General features: G+C 37.3%; 1 protein-coding gene across 3 annotated transcripts in view; it reads left to right on the forward strand.

Moving 5' to 3' along the window:
- FHL2 (four and a half LIM domains 2) overlaps positions 1 to 18,472 on the forward strand; it is a 39,381-nt gene that overhangs the window by 5,227 nt on the left and 15,682 nt on the right. For 2 of the 3 annotated variants that reach the window (XM_072413485.1, XM_072413495.1), the window contains exon 2: positions 13,244 to 13,422. In XM_072413485.1, coding sequence (XP_072269586.1) covers positions 13,267 to 13,422 — 156 coding nt within the window. In that variant the 5' untranslated portion in view covers positions 13,244 to 13,266. Of the gene's footprint in view, positions 1 to 2,718; positions 2,869 to 13,243; positions 13,423 to 18,472 lie in introns of those variants that run through there. The other variant, XM_072413487.1, reaches the window with a different exon arrangement.

Here is an 18,472-nt window from a genome sequence, read left to right on the forward strand (position 1 = left end):
GGATTTTAGCAGTGGATTCCACTAGGTTTTCCTCAGTTACTAAGGAATTAAAGAGTAGAATGCTGTACAGACTAATTACGTAATTATTAATGTAGGCCTCCACTCCTTAAATGTTTTTTCCTTCTTGTGCATTGCAATCAATTTTTATGAGGCGAATAACACTTTGCGTCTGATTTTGGGAATCTTTACACAAAATTGAATGTAAATATGGAGTTCAGGTATACAATTATGTTATATGCGTGAGTATAAACCAAATTTTTTTTTTACCTGAAAATGCCACACCAGTAGATGTCAGTGTGTCCATCTGAGACATTATTTGCGTTTGTTACACACTTTACATGAGCACATATCGCCATCCACTGGCCAACAATAATGCACTAAAGATCATGACCCAATGTGATCGTGTTCCATCATAGCCAAATCAAATACTTTAACCTGTAAAAATAAAAGGCGGTAAAGATAAGCAGATGGAAACCGTGCTATTTTGTCCCTTTTAAAAAAAAAATGTAAAAAAAAAATACAGTGATTGTATTTATTCATACCAATTTATTTTGAATTTCTGTTGATCACTGCTTTGAATGTTGGCAGTAACTGCCACATTTTATCTCCTTAGTTTGTATATAAATCAAAGCAATTACCTGTTTTTTTTAGGTAAAAATAAGTATATTATATGTAAAAATAAGTAAATAATTTGTTTATATTCAGGTCAGTTTATATTTGAGTATATAGCAATACCCCGAAAATTTGCGCTTCTAAATCTGCAGCTTCACGAATTTGTGTATTTTTTCCTTGGAACCTAATACTTAAAATTCAGCTGAAAAAAATCAGCTGATCCATAAAAGCATAAAAAAAAAAAAAAAATGAAGGAAAACTATTTTTTAAGTTGTTAAATGAAAATAGGTCATTACTGAATGTATGGTAATTTTATTTCTAATGGGAGTTCAGCATCTCAGAGAAGACGCAGGCGGCCACAATGTGGTGTCCAAAATGTAGGCATTTTCAAAATTTGCGGGGGCGTCAAGGAACGTAACCCCCGTGAATTTCGGGGTATTACTGTATACAATTTGTAGTGGGTACATTTGTTTACTTTTTTCATCTGCACATAATTCAAAATATACAGAAATATGTTTTACATATGATTGGATGTCAGCCCAGTTTACACAACTAACCTACTGATGAAATTCAAGATTGCTGGGGCAGATAGATTTATCAGCCAGGTATGGATTCACTGGAATGTCTCTCAAGTCCACCGACTGCTGCCCCAATCCGGTGTACCTCCATTAACTAACTCAAAAGAATTCAAAAGAAACATTTTTTGTTTCATTCTTCATATTTTTTCTTCAGCCGCACATGAGCATTGAAGGGTTTGGGACATCATCAGTTCCCTGTAGCTAAAGGAGTGGACAGAAGTTACATAGAAGGGTGGGCAAATTTAATACTCAATCCTACTATGGCTAGTTATCCCCTTTTTCATCTGTGCTGGGAATATCAGTAGCAGGGTACCAAACACCCGAAAAAGATGTGCATAGCCACTGACCAATGTGTGAGGATGGACATATATAGAAGGCGAGGCAACAGGCTATGAGGGGCATGGATGGATCTAGATGAAAACCTCCCATGGATGGCCAGCAACATCATATAACACTTCCATCACCCGATTCCCCGGGGCAATGTCAGGAAGCTTTTCCACTGGCTTATTTCACTTGTATCAGTTGTTAATAGACTCCAGATTTTGTTTAGAAAAGTCTTTGTGCAGTCTGAGCACTTCAGACAGACAAGACATATTCCTCCCATGCGTCTGGGCAGATGTCTTTTTCACTCCTTCCCATCCATCAGCTTAGACACTAGTGCCACCCATTCTTTGGCCTTTGGGACTGTTTCCTGAGGATCAGACGGAATATTGTTACAGGAATAACTGACTCTTCCTAATAAGATATGTTGTTCATTGTGCTTTTATCTCCTGTGTTTCATTACAGACCAGGAAATGTAGAGGCTCAGTCAATCCAAAAATATTTCATATTCTAGTTGGAGCCTGGTTGGCTGAGCCACTTTCTGACTTTGTATACTTTGGGACTTCCATGTAGTAAGATTTTACTACCAAGGTGCCTGGCTCTATCCCTGCCCATCTAAGGGTGTATTCACCAACAACCCTCCCCAGCCCATGGCACATCTCATTGTAGTGCGTTGCCAGCCTATTCATTACACTGGGCTGCATTAATGCAATGCATGTTTACAGGGAAACAAAAAATGCATGGTGATGCCTACAGTGCACCAAGATCTGATTGGATCCCTAGGCAGCTCGTTTAAGTAAATGTTGGTAACACATGTGCACTAATGAAGTGCAATAATGTGATCACACCATGGGCATAATTCTCCTCCATAACACAACTGTGTGTGTATATTGTGCCCTTCAGATGATGCCCCAGCTCTGATAATGCCTATATGATGATGATGAATGTTGGATGAGGTGTGATGGATCACATAGGTGTCAGGACTCATCCCAGCACGGATATTTATCTATCAGATGAGGAATGGTGTTATATGGCAGCTGCAGTGTACAATAGTGCGGCATGCCTTTGTCTCCTTATATGGAGAAATGATATGAGCAGTCAGAGGGGTGTGCAGGGCGCCCACTGAGGGGAGTGTGTCTCCTTCACACCCGGGCTCCCCCACACACCGGTCCGCCCACACACCGCCGGCGGGAACAGCCCACAGGTACTCCGGGTGTGTGACGGCGCCGACCCAGCTCCTCACCGCATACCCGCTGTGTGACGGCTGCAGAGACAACTTCACCCATGGTGTGTGCTGCTGCACGTGTGTTGTCACATCACAGCCAGGCAGCCGCCTCCTTCCATTGTCAGCTACACGGTAAGACATGTAGTCATAGCAGCTCCACACTGCATTCATCCCGGGCAACATTGGTCCATGTAAAGGGATCTTCTAGTTTTATTTTACATCTTCGGCAATTTGCAGACTGAGGATATTGCTAAATACACAGCAAGGATTTCATTGTGAACCCTGGGGTATTATAAGGGCAGGCACAGAGGTGGCATGGGCATTCCACAGACTGCTGGATGGCATTTATAGGGTATTGAGATGGCATGGATATTCCATGGACTGTATTTATAGGTTATAGATTTATAGGTGGCATGTATATTCTATAGATTCATAGATTGTATTTATAGGTTTTGGATTTATAGGTGGCATGTATATTCTATAGATTCATAGATATAGATTAATAGATTGTAATTATAGGTGGCATGTATATTCTATAGATTTATAGACTGTATTTATAAGTTATAGATTTATGGGTGGCATAGATATTCGATAGATTCATAGATTGTAATTATAGGTGGCATAGATATTCTATAGATTCATAGACTGTATTTATAAGTTATAGTTTTATAGGTGGCATAGATATTATATAGATTAATAGATTGTAATTATAGGTGGCATGTATATTCTATAAATTCATAGACTGTATTTATAAGTTATAGATTTATAGGTGGCATAGATATTCTATAGATTCATAGATTGTATTTATAGGTGGCATAGATATTCTATAGATTGTATTTATAGGTGGCATAGATATTCCATAGATTCATAGACTGTATTTATAGGTTATAGATTTATAGGTGGCATGTATATTCAGTAGATTTGTAGATTGTTTTTTTTTAGGGTATGGATCTATAGATAGCAGTTATACTTTACAGCCTCCTTGATTATTTGTTTGTAGAAAATGATGATTGTTGATCAATTTGCATCTTTATCTATGAATAAGCTAGATGATCTGGAGTGATCTAAAATTCATTTTATGAGAATATTTGATGATGCCAGGGTAACATGAATTCTGATTGATGGAAAAATTGTTTATTAATTTAAAAAAATATAGGGGTGGTCCCTTTTCTTTAACCCATAATTTATGAATATCCTCTTGCCCAGTGCTGTGTCGGTGACACATGTGATGTATGTACTGACACCTTAGTCAGGGTTAAGATATTACAATATGATGCAATGAATCTGTCATTTAGCAGACAGTAAAAAGCAGCAGGTAAAAGATCCATATTTTTCAGGTTTTATGGCTTTTTCTTACCTAATTTGTAAAGAAATGACAGTGGGCATTCTTGTTTATGCTGACTGTATACAATATTTATTAAAAAAGACTATCCCCTGATTAATACAGCGTTTTAATCAATGTATCTAATGTTGGCTAATCACAGTCAGCACTACTGTGATTTTTACAGACAGTTTTTCCTAGGCAGAACACTTCCTATAGTACAGATTGCTTCATTCATTCATGTTCATGTCATTCTAGTACATTTCTAAATAAGGGAATGATGATTATGTATTACATAACAATGTAACGAGTTGTATTTTATGGCAGATGATTCAATACAGATGTAAATAACAGAATGACTAAACAAACAAGGACAACATACATGAAGGCCAACAGTCAGGTCAGAAGATGCAGCCAACTATCAGTCAATAATAATTGTGGTAGGGAATACAGTTGTTTGTTGTATCTGCCATCGCATTCACTGATTTACAACCCGTGCTAAAATCTTTTGGCTTACGTTATGTATGGCTATGCAAATAATTACAGAAATGTACAATTGAGCTTTCCAACACAGACATCACAGACATCCTATACCAAATGTAATCTCTCATGAGACATATACACAAGCTGTCATTACTGATGTTTCTTTCTTAGAATACTTTTTGTTTGTGTTGTTCCTCTGGCTTCAGTGCCTTCTGGGTGTCCACTCCACTCCAGTACATGTATGTGGACCATATGTGCTCCTTGCTGCTAAACAGTTACTCTGAAATAATAAAGTCACAGAGGAATAGCAAATAGCCAGACAACAGGTATTTTCAGAACAATGTTAAGACCAGGCATGGCAAAATCATTTATGGATCTGTACACATATAAGCTTAACATTGGGTTCCTATGAAAATTAAAAATTGGCATCACAGCATACCTTGTGATCTCCTTTGGTTTAAGGAGAGGATTACAACTTCAATATAACATGAAGCAACATGTGTGATTAAAGTTGAGGTGTATTACTAGGTTGCTTTATCTCTTACCATATGTCGATGACCATATTCCATATTAGAATGTGGAAGCTTATTCGATAGACCTTCACAGACCAATTTAACTGCTACTGCCCTGATACTGGCACAGTCCCTGTGTCCTCTGGGGAAGTTGACAATCTGTTCCAGAGACAAAAAAAAAAAACTAAAGGTGAACCCCTGCCTAGACAATTGTTAGTAGAATAAGTTTCTTTAATGGGAAATTTTCCCTTCATTCTTTATTCAAGAAACATGAGCAAAACTCAGTTTGTTTCATTTAAAAATCAACCACTACCCGAGTAGTGTTAAAAGCACTGATCTGTTAGCAAAGGTCGGACATGCCCTCCATTGCAGCCTTTCTCTGCCTTTTAAACACAGGAGAAGTCTTAAAATAGCCTTCAGGGCTTTTGGGAACCCATACTATAATAATACATTTTTTATTTCCTAAATCTTCCTATCAATTTCAAAGTCAGAAACCAAAGAACTATCTAATTTACACATTCAGACCAGCACTTTTGCCCAGATATTTTCCAAGCAGGATTTAGATTACAAAGCTTTCATTGTATGGCCATACCTTAGGCTGTGGAATGTGGTGTGGTCACTGTAAACTAGTAACCCCCACATAGATCCACAGTGGAGAAAGGGAGCTGACTTTTATAAATTATTTTATACAAGCTAATGAATGACAAACATGTCCACATCTGTACTTTCTGTGTTTCTTTCATTCATTGCTCTCTGTGCAAGGAAAATGCAGATTCAGCAAGTTAAGAAGCTTTTTTTCCTGTATTTCTAGGGTAATATTTCCAAAGCAAACAACCCATTTAGTCAGTTATGTCACAGAATTTCAGTTACCTCTGGAACACATTCCAAAGTCCCATTGTTCAAGTGGTTAAGGGGGCTGTTGTGGTTTCCAATCCAAACTTTTCCTTCCCCTTTCTAATTTCAATGTATATTCTCAGATTCATTCTGTATAAACAGTGTTCATGTTCCCCTTGATTACAACCATATTTTTAGGTACAGTGCGTGAAGTATGGCTGCTAATACTATTACATAGATGATTCTTTTGTTATTGTTTGTTCTGCACAACTGTTTTCCCTGCACAATATACTATGGCTAAAAATGTATCAATAGATTTGTCTTCCAATCCAGCCTTTTCTTCCTGTAACGGCTACCAGCAGTTTCCCCAATGGCTATGTTGGTAGAATAGAGGATTCTGACTGCCTTAGTCCTCTTGCATGTATTGAAATAAACATACCGCTTAGCCAGTCCATGCATACATATGAATCTTATTTAAGAAAACTAGCTTAAATTTTTTCTTTGCAAATACATTTTTTGATTATATGAACAAAACATGTACAGGTTCAAGACAAAAGAGCCAAGTACATCTTTGAGTAGATCCACTACATAAGACTCACTGATTACTTGAGAACCAACTCTCTCCTTCATCCTCTCCAGTCTGGATTTCGAGCTGCCCATTTTTTTAGGGGGAAACCAATAAACCTCACTGCATGTTTTGGGATGTGGGAGGAAACCGGAGTACCCGGAAGAAACCCATGTAGATATGGGGAAAACCTGCAAACTCCATGCAGATAGTGTCCTGGCCGAGATTCTAACCTAGGACAAAGGGGCACCTAGGACAAAGGGGCAAAGGCAAGAGTGCTACCTCTGGGCCACCGTGCTGCCTAGATTGTAAGCTCTTCGGGGCAGGGTCCTCTCCTCCTGTGTCACTGTCTGTATTCGTCTGTCATTTGCAACCCCTATTTATTGTACAGCACTGCATAATATGTTGGCGCTATTAAAATCCTGTTTAGTAATATTAATAATAATAATAATAATATTAAACAGTAGCCTTATGAATGGATCAGCATAAGCATGCAAGAATGCATTTGTATTAACATCATCAGTACTAGGTAACATCAGCAATATAAGCCCAAGCACAGTTCAGCCAACAGTTCAGGTGAGGCTTGGACTGATCCTGCATCCTTGCACATCCACAACTGACAGGCAAAAATGTTATAATGCTTATAAGAGTTATACAATTATATGCAGAACCCACTATTCACCTCCACCTTCATGATGATACAAAAGATGGTATCTAAAACTTTAGCTGTAGAAACCTCAAATGTCCATACCTGTATGCTAATCCGTCACAAGTGAAACCTCCATAAAAGGGACATGGACTTGCCATACATTTAGCCACCAAATTTTTGGTTGGCTACAAAATGCTTGGTATGATCTTTAATTATGGAATTTCCTAAAATCATCCTTCAATCCACTTATTACATAAACCAGCCAGAATACTGATGCACAGCCAGACCTGCCAAATGAACTCAGCAGTGATCTGGCTGCATGGAATCTGTAGTTCCTCACTGCACACCAATCACACAAACCAATATGACATTCTAGTCCTTCTAGGAACTTTTTTGGACATATGAACACAGTTTATGATATGATTTACTGCTTTACAGTATAATTTATAGTTTTTTTGTGTTAAACCCAGTTTATTTCCACAATTCCAAAACTAACACACTATGACAACAACATTACATGTTTCTTTACTGTATACTTCTCAAATGGTAATTACTTGCTGCAGCTAAATAATTATGTAACCTTAAATTGTCTGCTGAACTTTAAATGGCCAGAAGCAAATGATAGGGTTGGGCAGGTTAGAATCAGCAAAAAAAACATTAGGGTCCCATTACTGAATTTCGGCACTATCTGCATGTTTATATGTTCTGTCCTTGTTTGTGAGAGTTCCTGGACACTCCAGTTTCGTACCACATCCCAAAAAATAATAGGTTACTGCTCTTCCCCAAAAAATTGACCTTAGAATGAGGGGACATGAGACTAGGATTGTGATAGCATAATATGTTACATTGTAAGCCTCTATAAGGGACCTAATTTAGAATAAATGTAGCATTTGTGCAAGTACAGCACACCACAATCCAACATCTTCTAACCTCCCAAAACAAAAAAAAAAACTATATGATTTAAAATCATAAATGTTCTAAGTTAAAATAAAACCGTGCAGGATCTCATGTACAACATCTCATTTGTATTAACATATTCACCCTACTTTTTTACATAAATTACCCAAACTGACTATCTGGGATTCCAACACACAGTCATATGGTTTTTATTTAACTTCTGGTAGTTTTATAAATGCTAATATGAAGCAATCTGTCTGTGACATAAGTGCTTATGGCAATTGTGGCTAGGCAAACAAAGTAAAGCAGCATTACAACAGAGACAGAAAATAATGAGAAGTTTTTTTTTTAGTTGTGATGCCTGGAAGGTACAAAAACAAGTATGGTAAGGTAAGAACAAAAGATAAAGAGGATTGTAGAGGGCATTGATGGCAAATAATTTCCATGTATAGCTACAGCTTTTCATTAAATGGTAGCGTGTGGAAGTAGAAGTCCACTACCACCTTTGGGTAGAGCAAGTGCTAGGACCTGCTATAGAGACTGTAGCTGCCTACACTTCCCTTATGTTCAATACATAGGAACATTCCCTCATATTTAAATACATATCTAGTTGGCAATAACTGGACATAGGAAGCAGAAACTAGAGTAGAAATCAGCAGATATGATTGTGGTCAACAGGCAGCTCAAAGTCAGTCCAAAGGGGGTTAAAAATAAATCAAGGTACCAAACCATCAGACAAAAACAATATTACTAGATAAGTCAAGCTCACAACAAAGAAGTCAGTAAACAGCAATGATGGGTTAACACCACAGGATTTTGCTGTAAGGGGCCAGGTACACAGCACAGTGATCTGATTGAACTCAAAAGGAAGATTTTAAAACCTTGAGACCAAATAATAGCAGTCAGGTGCAAGACATGTAAGGAAGAATGGTTGCTTCCCAATGAGAATTAGCTATCAGAAGTTGCAGTGGCATTGTCATACTAAATTCTCAAACTATGCCTTTATATATGTATCCTCTACTTCTGTGATGCTAGGATCTAGCCACATACTGGTTGCTGGTTTATTCTGTTGAAGTTGGTCCGTACACTTAGTAAACTGGCAATATTTTTGCTGTGTGTGTTCTGAAATATTTAACTCCAGTCCTATAACATATAAGCCTGTATATAGCCATTTAGGGAATGATGTGACAGAATGGATGTCCTTACATAGATGTTAGGCAGACATTCCTGAATTATATAGTGTTAGCCTAAGCAGGCCCACACATTGGTAGAAATGTTGTCAAAATGTTGACAGTTGCATCTTGTTTTGTTGGAAGTGCTGGCCTGTGATAATGAAGTCTGTCATGTAGATTAACAGAAGTTTGCTGGCAGCCAGTAACCACTGTAACCATGGGTAGATATTTCTGTATGTGGAGCTGACACAATTCTTGTGGGGTGGGGTCCTTTTGTGCAGTTTAGCCCCTAAAGTGTAACTGTTTACTGCCAGTCTACGGACCTTGAAGTATTTATATGTCTAAATGTGCCCTCACTGATTTATCATGGTGCAGGCACCATGCTTAACCAAAGTTCAAACATACATTTTTGTCTTATTATGGACACTTATATCTTGAACAAAAATGAGGAAAATTTGAGCAACACCAAAGGAAATGCAGAATATTAACAGTTTAAACCTCAGCTTTAAATATAATGTAAGCACAGAAGATTTGTTCTGAGAGGGTAGGGGGGCATGTTGAACTAAACTGCTGCTGTGTTCAACCCAGAATTTTTTTGTAAGCTGGGTGGGAGAAATTGTAGGCTGGTGGCAGTATTGTGACCCAACTCTTCAGTAACCGCCCAGCCCAGTAGTTCACCCAGCTAAAAGGGGCTGGGGACAGCACTGTGCTGGAAGAATGACATGGACGACTTCAGTGCTTTTGCTCTAAAATCTGAGGATTAAATGATTTGCAGTTCCTGCAGCTACAGAGATTAATGAGGGCATACGTTGAAGCTGATTTGCTGCTTTTTATACTCATTTCCTGTTATACTGTACATTGTATTTTCCCTACACTTTTCTGGTTGTAGTGAAAATTGTAATATCTGACAAAGTGACAATTATCAACTTGAAAAGGTAACCGAGTAGACTCTCCTGGACCTTTAAACCTTGTCATTATGGCTAGTTTTATAGCTATACATAATTATTAGGTTCTACTGATATTCTGCCAACCTCAAGTGCATCAGTAATAAAACACAAGTATTTAAATATTCCTCAAATAAGTTTTACAAATTTACCAATACACAATTGGACAATTCACCCAGTGTTCACCTTGGATCAAATAATCAAATGTGTTCCTCATTATTAATTCTCAAGTGGTAATTTAAATAGCGGCTAAGTGGATTAGTGAAGCCAAGGAGAATTTACACAGCAGTGACAGTGTTAGACTCCATCTGTATGCTTCTCTTGTAAATATTTAGGAGGAGTGTATGCCTTTAGCTCACATGCCACTGTTTATATTCCATTAGTGAGTATGGAAAGTGACAGGATGCAGAATGAATATGTTAATAATGAGTTGGTATTAAATTATGAAATAATATACAAGTGCGTGCGGTCTTTATAGATATGACATTCACTTAGTAAATTCCGTAGAGGAGCCATTATTTATGCAGACTCCAAGATCTTTTGTCTGGACAGAAAACTCAAAATCTGGTAGACTCACCTAACAGTATCTCCTGAAATGAGGAATCAGATCTCCCTTTCCTGTAACAACTTGTCTTGGATATTTTCTTTTTAAATCACACTTTCATCTCTTCTCTGGGAAAAAATGTGAAAAATTCCAAATCATTGATGGTCTAAGAAAAAGAACGTCAGTGTAATTGTGTGGAACAACTGGCTCAGTGTAACATGCAGAGGAATTAGTTAGCTCAAATATACAAGTATTCACAAGAAAATATACAAACTCAAGATGTAAGGGATTTATTTGCTCAAAATTAGTACAACGGATAGACATCATGGCATCGTTAGGATGAAAAATTTCTAAAAAAAAGGTTGAAAATAGTTGCAATGTGATTCAGTCTATTGTGACGATAGGGAGGTCCTGTTCCAAATGCATTGACTATATGAACTACAAAGGGCAATGTAGCTTAAAATTATTAAGCCAGTGAAAGTGAAATATAAAAGATTAGTCCTTTTATTTCCAAGAAAGGTTAATATGGCTTTGCCTTTTAAGTATGCAGTTTACTTCATCTTACTTACATTATTCAAGCATTGTATTATATTTCCCCAGCTGTATATTTCGATCATGATGTGTACAACGTTATCTGTTTAGCTTGTCCTTGAAGACATGCACTTCATGTAGCCTGTGCTCGTACATGAGAGCCCAAAAAGGTGGCCAGGGTAGCGGAATAAGCCAAGGCAAATACCAGGAAGGGTGGCTTAAAGCAGAAGTGTAGGCATACAGCTAAATTAACAGTTTAATGACGTATGTGAAAACTGTCTAAAGCTACGTAGATACTAGATTTTGGAGAAATCTTGCATGTGTACAGCTGTTCCCTGTGGACATTTAGTGATCTGTCCTGCAGGACACAGCTGGATGCCTGGTGCTCAGCTCCCCCCTCTCAAAGAACATACAGCACTGTCTGATCACCACTCACTGAAATATACAAGATATCCTAAAGTGAATTTAGGGTATTTGAGTTTATTCAGATCAGCTCCAAAAACTATATCTCAACTCAAAAACAACTCTCAAAATACCATTTACTCTTAAACTGAATTTTATAAATAATTAAAATAAATAGCAAAATATAGTCAACAGGATAGGGTAATTTTAATCAAATTCAAAATATACACAGAATGTGAACGGCTAAAAAAACAATAAAAAATGTATAGCTTATGATTATTAAAAGACAAGCTACCAGTTTTTATCTTTGAATACATTTATGAATATTCAATATCTTTTATGCTGCCTGGGGCTACTCTAACTACTGATGCCATGTCATTGATACTAGTATAAACAATGGACTGCAAAAGTACCGCCCATTTTGTTGGAATCTATACCAATTGTTAAAAGTTTTAAAGTTATTTCAAATGAAAATTTAGTACAAGCATTACAGTGGATGTTCTGCTAAAACTTTTTTAAATAGATTTGGGTAGAGTAAAGAGGGGTTGTATGCTGTTTATATTCCAGTTTAGGAAATCTCTCTTGCTTAATGTCTTTGCTTATGTTGTCATTGGGGCAGGAAGTGACAGCAAATTAAAATGATAAAGGTGTTCAGAACAGAAAAGAGAAGTAATATCCTGATGGCAACACCTGTTTAGTAAAGATTTAGGAATAGGGATACTACATGTTTTGTCTTACAGGTTTCATTCAGCATCTCTCCCTAGGTGACCTAAGTCCTGCAGCTAATATTTTTTTTTGGTTTGGCTCTTGTGTTAAGGTTTGCTTAATTATGGCCTTCTGTCCAAATTTTGATTGTGGCTGGTAAAGGGTGCCTGGAAACAAGAATTGAAGCAGGAGTAATAAAAAAATCCCATTTTGATTCAGGAAACATAATATCACGTCTCTTAAACCCTGTATCACTTTTAGTACAAGGACTCGGGCGTGTGTGTTCATTATATACAGCAAGTAGATTTAAAATCCCTTTCAGACCCGCAGTGAGCCGCAGAACACTGCTGCATGCTCAACCACAATCCTAACTTCTTCTATTCAAGTGGTATGGGAAAAGAGAAGATGTATCCCAATGAAAAGAAGAGGTTGTGAACCATGTTGTAAAGGTGGCTACTGCTGTGGCAAATTGTGGCATGGTCCCCAAAAACAAGAAATCACTTTTGGCCAGACAGTCATATCCTTTTCTGTTAAATAGTTATCCCAAGGGACTAAACAGATGCTGCAAAGATTTTCATCAAATTAGTACAAATACAATAAAAGATTGGTGAGCTCACTGATGTCATCTGGATAGCCTATAGCATATTTTGTCAGATTTGTTTAGACCAACCAAATCCACTGTACAGGCAGATCAGCCTGAAAACGTATCTACAAACTGCAAACTACTAATAAACCCCTATGTTTTGAGATGAAACTGTGTTACCCTATCACAAGCCTGAATCAAAAGTTAAGAAGCTAAGCTAAGAGGTAATAGGTAAATATTATACCAAGTGACAAAATATCTCTGCAAATTGTACTCGTATGATAAAGTATAAGTAAGTATATGTATGACATATGTTTTATTTTTAAAAAAAGTTGCAGAAAAATGATGCATGTCATTTCTTTCAGGATAAAAGCAGGTTACATTGAAAATGACAGAACGCTTTGATTGCCATTACTGCAAGGAATCTCTGTTTGGAAAGAAATACCTGCTGAGGGAAGAGAACCCATACTGTGTAAAATGTTATGAAAGCCTATACTCCAACACATGTGAGGAATGCAAGAAACCCATCGGATGTGATGGCAAGGTATGCACTTCCTGTTCATCTGATCGCATCTTCACTGACTAAATAGAGAATTCCATTAGTGAGCTAGAGGTATTAACACAATTGTTGGTCAAAGTGGGGCTGGTATGCAACCTTTGCATCTTAATGAGCCATAAATGTATTTAGGATTACAAAAAATGCAACTTTCTTTACATTAAACAGACGTATATGACTAATATGAAACATTTATTGCTTATATGTATGCATAATTTGTCTTCTAACTAATAAGTTAGTTCTTTGAAAATCCAAATGAATATTATGTTATATGTTATAAATTAAAAGAACATATTCACCTTTAGTGACTTTAGGTAAATGGGCACTTATCTTTTACCGTGTGACATAGGTCCTGATGTCACTGCCATCTGTTAAAACTACTGTGTCTGCTTGACAGCTTCTTCCCTGCAGCCACAATTCTATACAGACATGAAGGTGGTGGTCCAAACAGAGCACAACCCATTATCCAGCCTGCTGCCCCCTACTCTCCTGCTTTTGTTAGTGTCTGTATGTGTTCAACTATTTATATCCCTGACACTTGCATGCTGTTTGATAAAAAAACACTTTGCCTCTGTTGATTACACCTGACCCCTGCACGCTGTACATTACACCTGAAATCCGGCACCCCATATGTTAAACTTGCCCCATGAATTCTGTACATCACACTTGGGCCCCTACATTTTGTATATTACCCTGACCTTTGCACTCTAAACAATACATACACTCCAGAACATTGTATGCTGAGCTGTGCTTTACATACTGCTCATCTCTGCACCCTGTACACTGGGCTGTACATTACTTTAAATCCTCACCCTGTTCCATGTGCATAATATACTCCTGGGCCCTGCACTCGGTAGGTTACATACCACTAACCCCTGCACAGTGTACATTACATATTAATAATCCCTTCATTCTGACATAATCCAGACATTAGGTAGGCCATAGTTTAACCATTTATTGCATGGAGTGGCTTGGCCATGCTCATATACTGCCATAGAAACCTAAATACTTGAAAAAAAATACTTTTTTTTAGATCTTTGTGTGTACTAAGATTTCCCTGGACTTATACAATCCTAGCCATGTCCCTACTTGAGTACAAGATCATAGCTACCTTTCAGCAGGACTTGGCAATCATTTGAAGAGGTATGTATATTATATTTCTTTATAAGCTCTAGGGCGGTGGTAAATGGAAACACCAAAAGCAACTAAAGAGAACTATATAAAAAAAATCTTAGTTCTGCTGAGGGAGATTCTAGACAGCACTCCTGCTACCACCTAAATAGCATTTTTACAAATTAACAACTTTTGTTCATGTGTGATCATTTTGCAACAAAGAAGCTGACAAATAGGACTTTTTTTACAATGTTTGTCATGAGTAAGAAGTAGACACTATTGCATAAGTAGCGTTACCTTGAGCCTCTCTTAAAGTAAGTTGTTATAATGCCGCTCTGAGTTCAAGATTTATGTAGTAGTTAATACTTTCTACTCATTGTGAATAACACATGAAAATAAAATTCTTTATCCTATACCAGGGGTCTGCAACCTGCGGCTCCGGAGCCGCATGCGGCTCTTTAGCCTCCTTGTTGTGGCTCCCTTCGGCTGCCACGGGGAGATCTCTGATGGGGGATCCCCTTCCTCCCAAGACACTGCGGAGGAGGGGGATTCCCTATCCGGTGGTCTAATGAAAAAAATCTACCAGTGAAATAAATCTACCACGGGGCGTGTACAAATGGGTGTGTACAATGACATCCCCCTCCTTTGAACCCCAATTCCTCTGGAATGGGGAGATGTACAAAACCGAAAATGTAGGTGCAAGTGGGGGACACCTGTGACTAACACCCCCTAAAATTTATTTGTTAGGCTATCATCAGAACATAAAGAACTCTGCCCATCAAAAAAATCTACCGTTACACATTGCTGGAGGCACCTGAACCCCAATTTCTCTGGAACAGGAAGGGGGTACAGGTGAACAAAATTAGAGGTGCAAGTGGGGGACACCTGTGGCTAACACCTCCTAAAAACTCCACCCATCAAAAAAACCCTACCCTGTTACACATTGTTGGAGGCTTCTAGCACCTAAACCCAAATTTATCTGGAAACGGGGGTACAGGTGAAAAAAATTTGAGATGCAAGTACGGGACACCTGTGGCTAACACCTCCTAAAAATTCATAAAAACTCTGCCTATCAAAAAAATCTACCCTGTTACACATTGCTGGAAGCATCTAGCATCTGAACCCCAATTTCTCTGGAACGGGGGGGAGGCGGTACAGGTGACCAAAATAGAGGTGCAAGTGGGGGACACTTATGGCTAACACCACCTACAATTGAATCGCTAAGGCATCGTCAGAAAATAAAGAACTCTGCCCATCAAAATAATCTACCCTGTTACACATTGCTGGAGGCTTCTAGCACCTGAACCCCAATTACTCAAGATTGGGGGGTACAGGTGAACAAAATTAAAGCTGCAAATGAGGGACACCTGTGGCTAACACCCCTTAAAATTTCATCGCTAAGGCATCGTCAGAACATAAAGAACTCTGCCCATCAAAAAAATCTACCCTGTTACGTTAGAAGCCTCCAGCTTCTAATGTAACAGGATGATACGTTAGAAGCTGGAGGCTTCTAGGGGCATAGTTCAGTGTTTAATTTATTTCAAAGTAGGCCTACACATGCACACTTGTTGTAACAGGTAAAATTAAAAAAATATTAAAACTTTTAAAAGTTTATAAACTGTGTTATGTTTTGCGGCTCCAGACTATTTTTCTTTAGTGGAAGAGGAGGCAAAATGGCTCTTTTGATAGTAAAGGTTGCTGACCCCTGGCCTAGACTAAAACAATATACTCTTTCCTAGCCAATCAACAAGTGGCCTTTTTGTTATGTATAAAAAGTTACAAATTTTGTATAACAATGATAATTGAAAGCATTAAAAATAAGCAGAAATATAATAAAAATATTTTTTTCCCAGTTTGCTGAGAAAGATTATAGATACTTCCTTCTACTTTCACCTACATTCCTACACATGAACACATTTTGCTCATCTGTGAATATTTCACAATACAGAAACTGACATGAAGGATTTTTTTCATGTGTCTCTGATCTCTGTAACTGTCAGTTAGTAGTGAATAATATTCCAATAGAAAAGTTAGCCCAGAACTGAGCAAAGGTTTTTCAGTGGAAAATTGGCCTTTATCCATTGTAATCTCTGCATGATTTCTAGATTTATGTGGTCATACATTTCTGGTAATCCTGCGGTAGGCAGATGTGTCAAAGCGTTATTATATGATGCTAAAATGTATCTAAAGCCAAGCCATGAATAGAGTTGGAAATAGTTAGAACCCCTGTTAGTCTTTTGTGTCCTCTTGATAACTGAGCCAATGGAGATTTCTATTTACTTTCTTTACCTGAAACGCAACAGAAAAAAAAAAGAAAATTGTCACTGACATCATTATTGGAAGATATCTTGAATATCTTCAAGTGGTGAAATGTGAACAGGCACTCTTACCACCAATGTCCAATATTGATTATATGACTATTTGCTGTTAGTCCTGCACTGAGTTTTACACCCATTAGGTTATATAATGCATCTGTGATTTAGCCCCTAACTTCATAACTTTACATTTATCAATAATAAACCAATCAACCAGTATATCCCAGTCAGTTTTTTCAAAGCCGTCCTGTTAGCCCTGTATTGTAATATATATAGTGTATATATACACGTTGTATAAGCATACAAAGACAAGGGGCATGACAGGAAAAACATTGAGCAAATGCTTAGCAACACCTCTTTGAAGCATTGTAATTTATACCATAGCTATTCTTTTCTTGTTTAATGTATTTCTATATGACTGCAACAATAACAATACATTGTGTGCTTTTGTAAAAAGTTCTTTGTACAATGGGAAGTGCTGGTAAATAACTGATATGGGATATAATACTCAAAGGTAAAATTATAGAATTCTAGTTGAGAATTTAGGCATAGACTGTTAGTGTCCTGGAGTCTGTTAAAATTGGGCTGAAGGAATAGAAGAATGTGCTCAGCAGTAAAACACACGACTAACAGAATAGTACAGTGTGCTCTCTGAATTGACATAACCCAGTCAGTAAAGTCCAGACTAAAGTCACGCAGCCCTTTGAAATAAACAAAATTGTTTCTGTTTTCTATCAGTTTCACAGCTTGAGCAGTGCTCTTTGTGTTGATTTTTTTATATTTTAACTGCAAAAAAAATATTTTTTTAAAAAATACTTAAGAAGGAATTTTTATAACAGCCATTTGTTAAGAACAGAGGATAGAATAAATGAACATCTTTGCTTACCCCCCTGAGAAAGCAGACTGTAATTTGCTTTCTGGAACAGAAGTTTTTTCTGTATAGGACATTAGGAATTTCCAAATCTGGAAAGGAGTCAACGCATCAGAGTCAGAAATGTATTTAAACATTAATCAGTCTGAACTTTTAAACTCCAAATTTATGGTTTGTTATTTAATACAGTCAAATACCATTTCCAAAATATGTGTACAGAAAAAAAAGGTTTGTTGGCAGAAAGATTCTCTAATGAGACTATAAAGTGACAATCTACAGGAACTGGACCTATTTTACATTTATACATTAAGTAATAGAAAGTTTGGTACTAGAAAACTAAACTAAACATCTGTTAATCTTTCTGACAGTGTATTTTGTCTGTGTTAAAGTAACCTGTTCTGGGAGAAACATGGAAGCTTCTGTCACTGACTTTTTATTAGAAAAGTAGTTGATGGGGCTTCGGGCACCTAGCGTTATCAGGTAGCAATGCGGATATTTTTCTTGGGAAAAGTTTATAATCCTCCACTTGAATATTTTGAACTTGGAGTTACTTCTAAATTCAGCTTTTTATCCTGCCAAATATTCTCATTTAGTATATCCTCTGTATGTATTTCATCTGCCAGTCATGATTGAACAGCTTCAGTCTGTAATGGTATAGATGTGTTTCATAAGAGACATACCCTTGTATTATGAGAATCCTTATTCCTGCTAAAAAATATTACTTGTTATTATTATTATT

Source organism: Pyxicephalus adspersus, chromosome 1 (genome assembly GCF_032062135.1).
Source record: "Pyxicephalus adspersus chromosome 1, UCB_Pads_2.0, whole genome shotgun sequence".
In the NCBI taxonomy this organism is placed as follows: domain Eukaryota; kingdom Metazoa; phylum Chordata; class Amphibia; order Anura; family Pyxicephalidae; genus Pyxicephalus; species Pyxicephalus adspersus.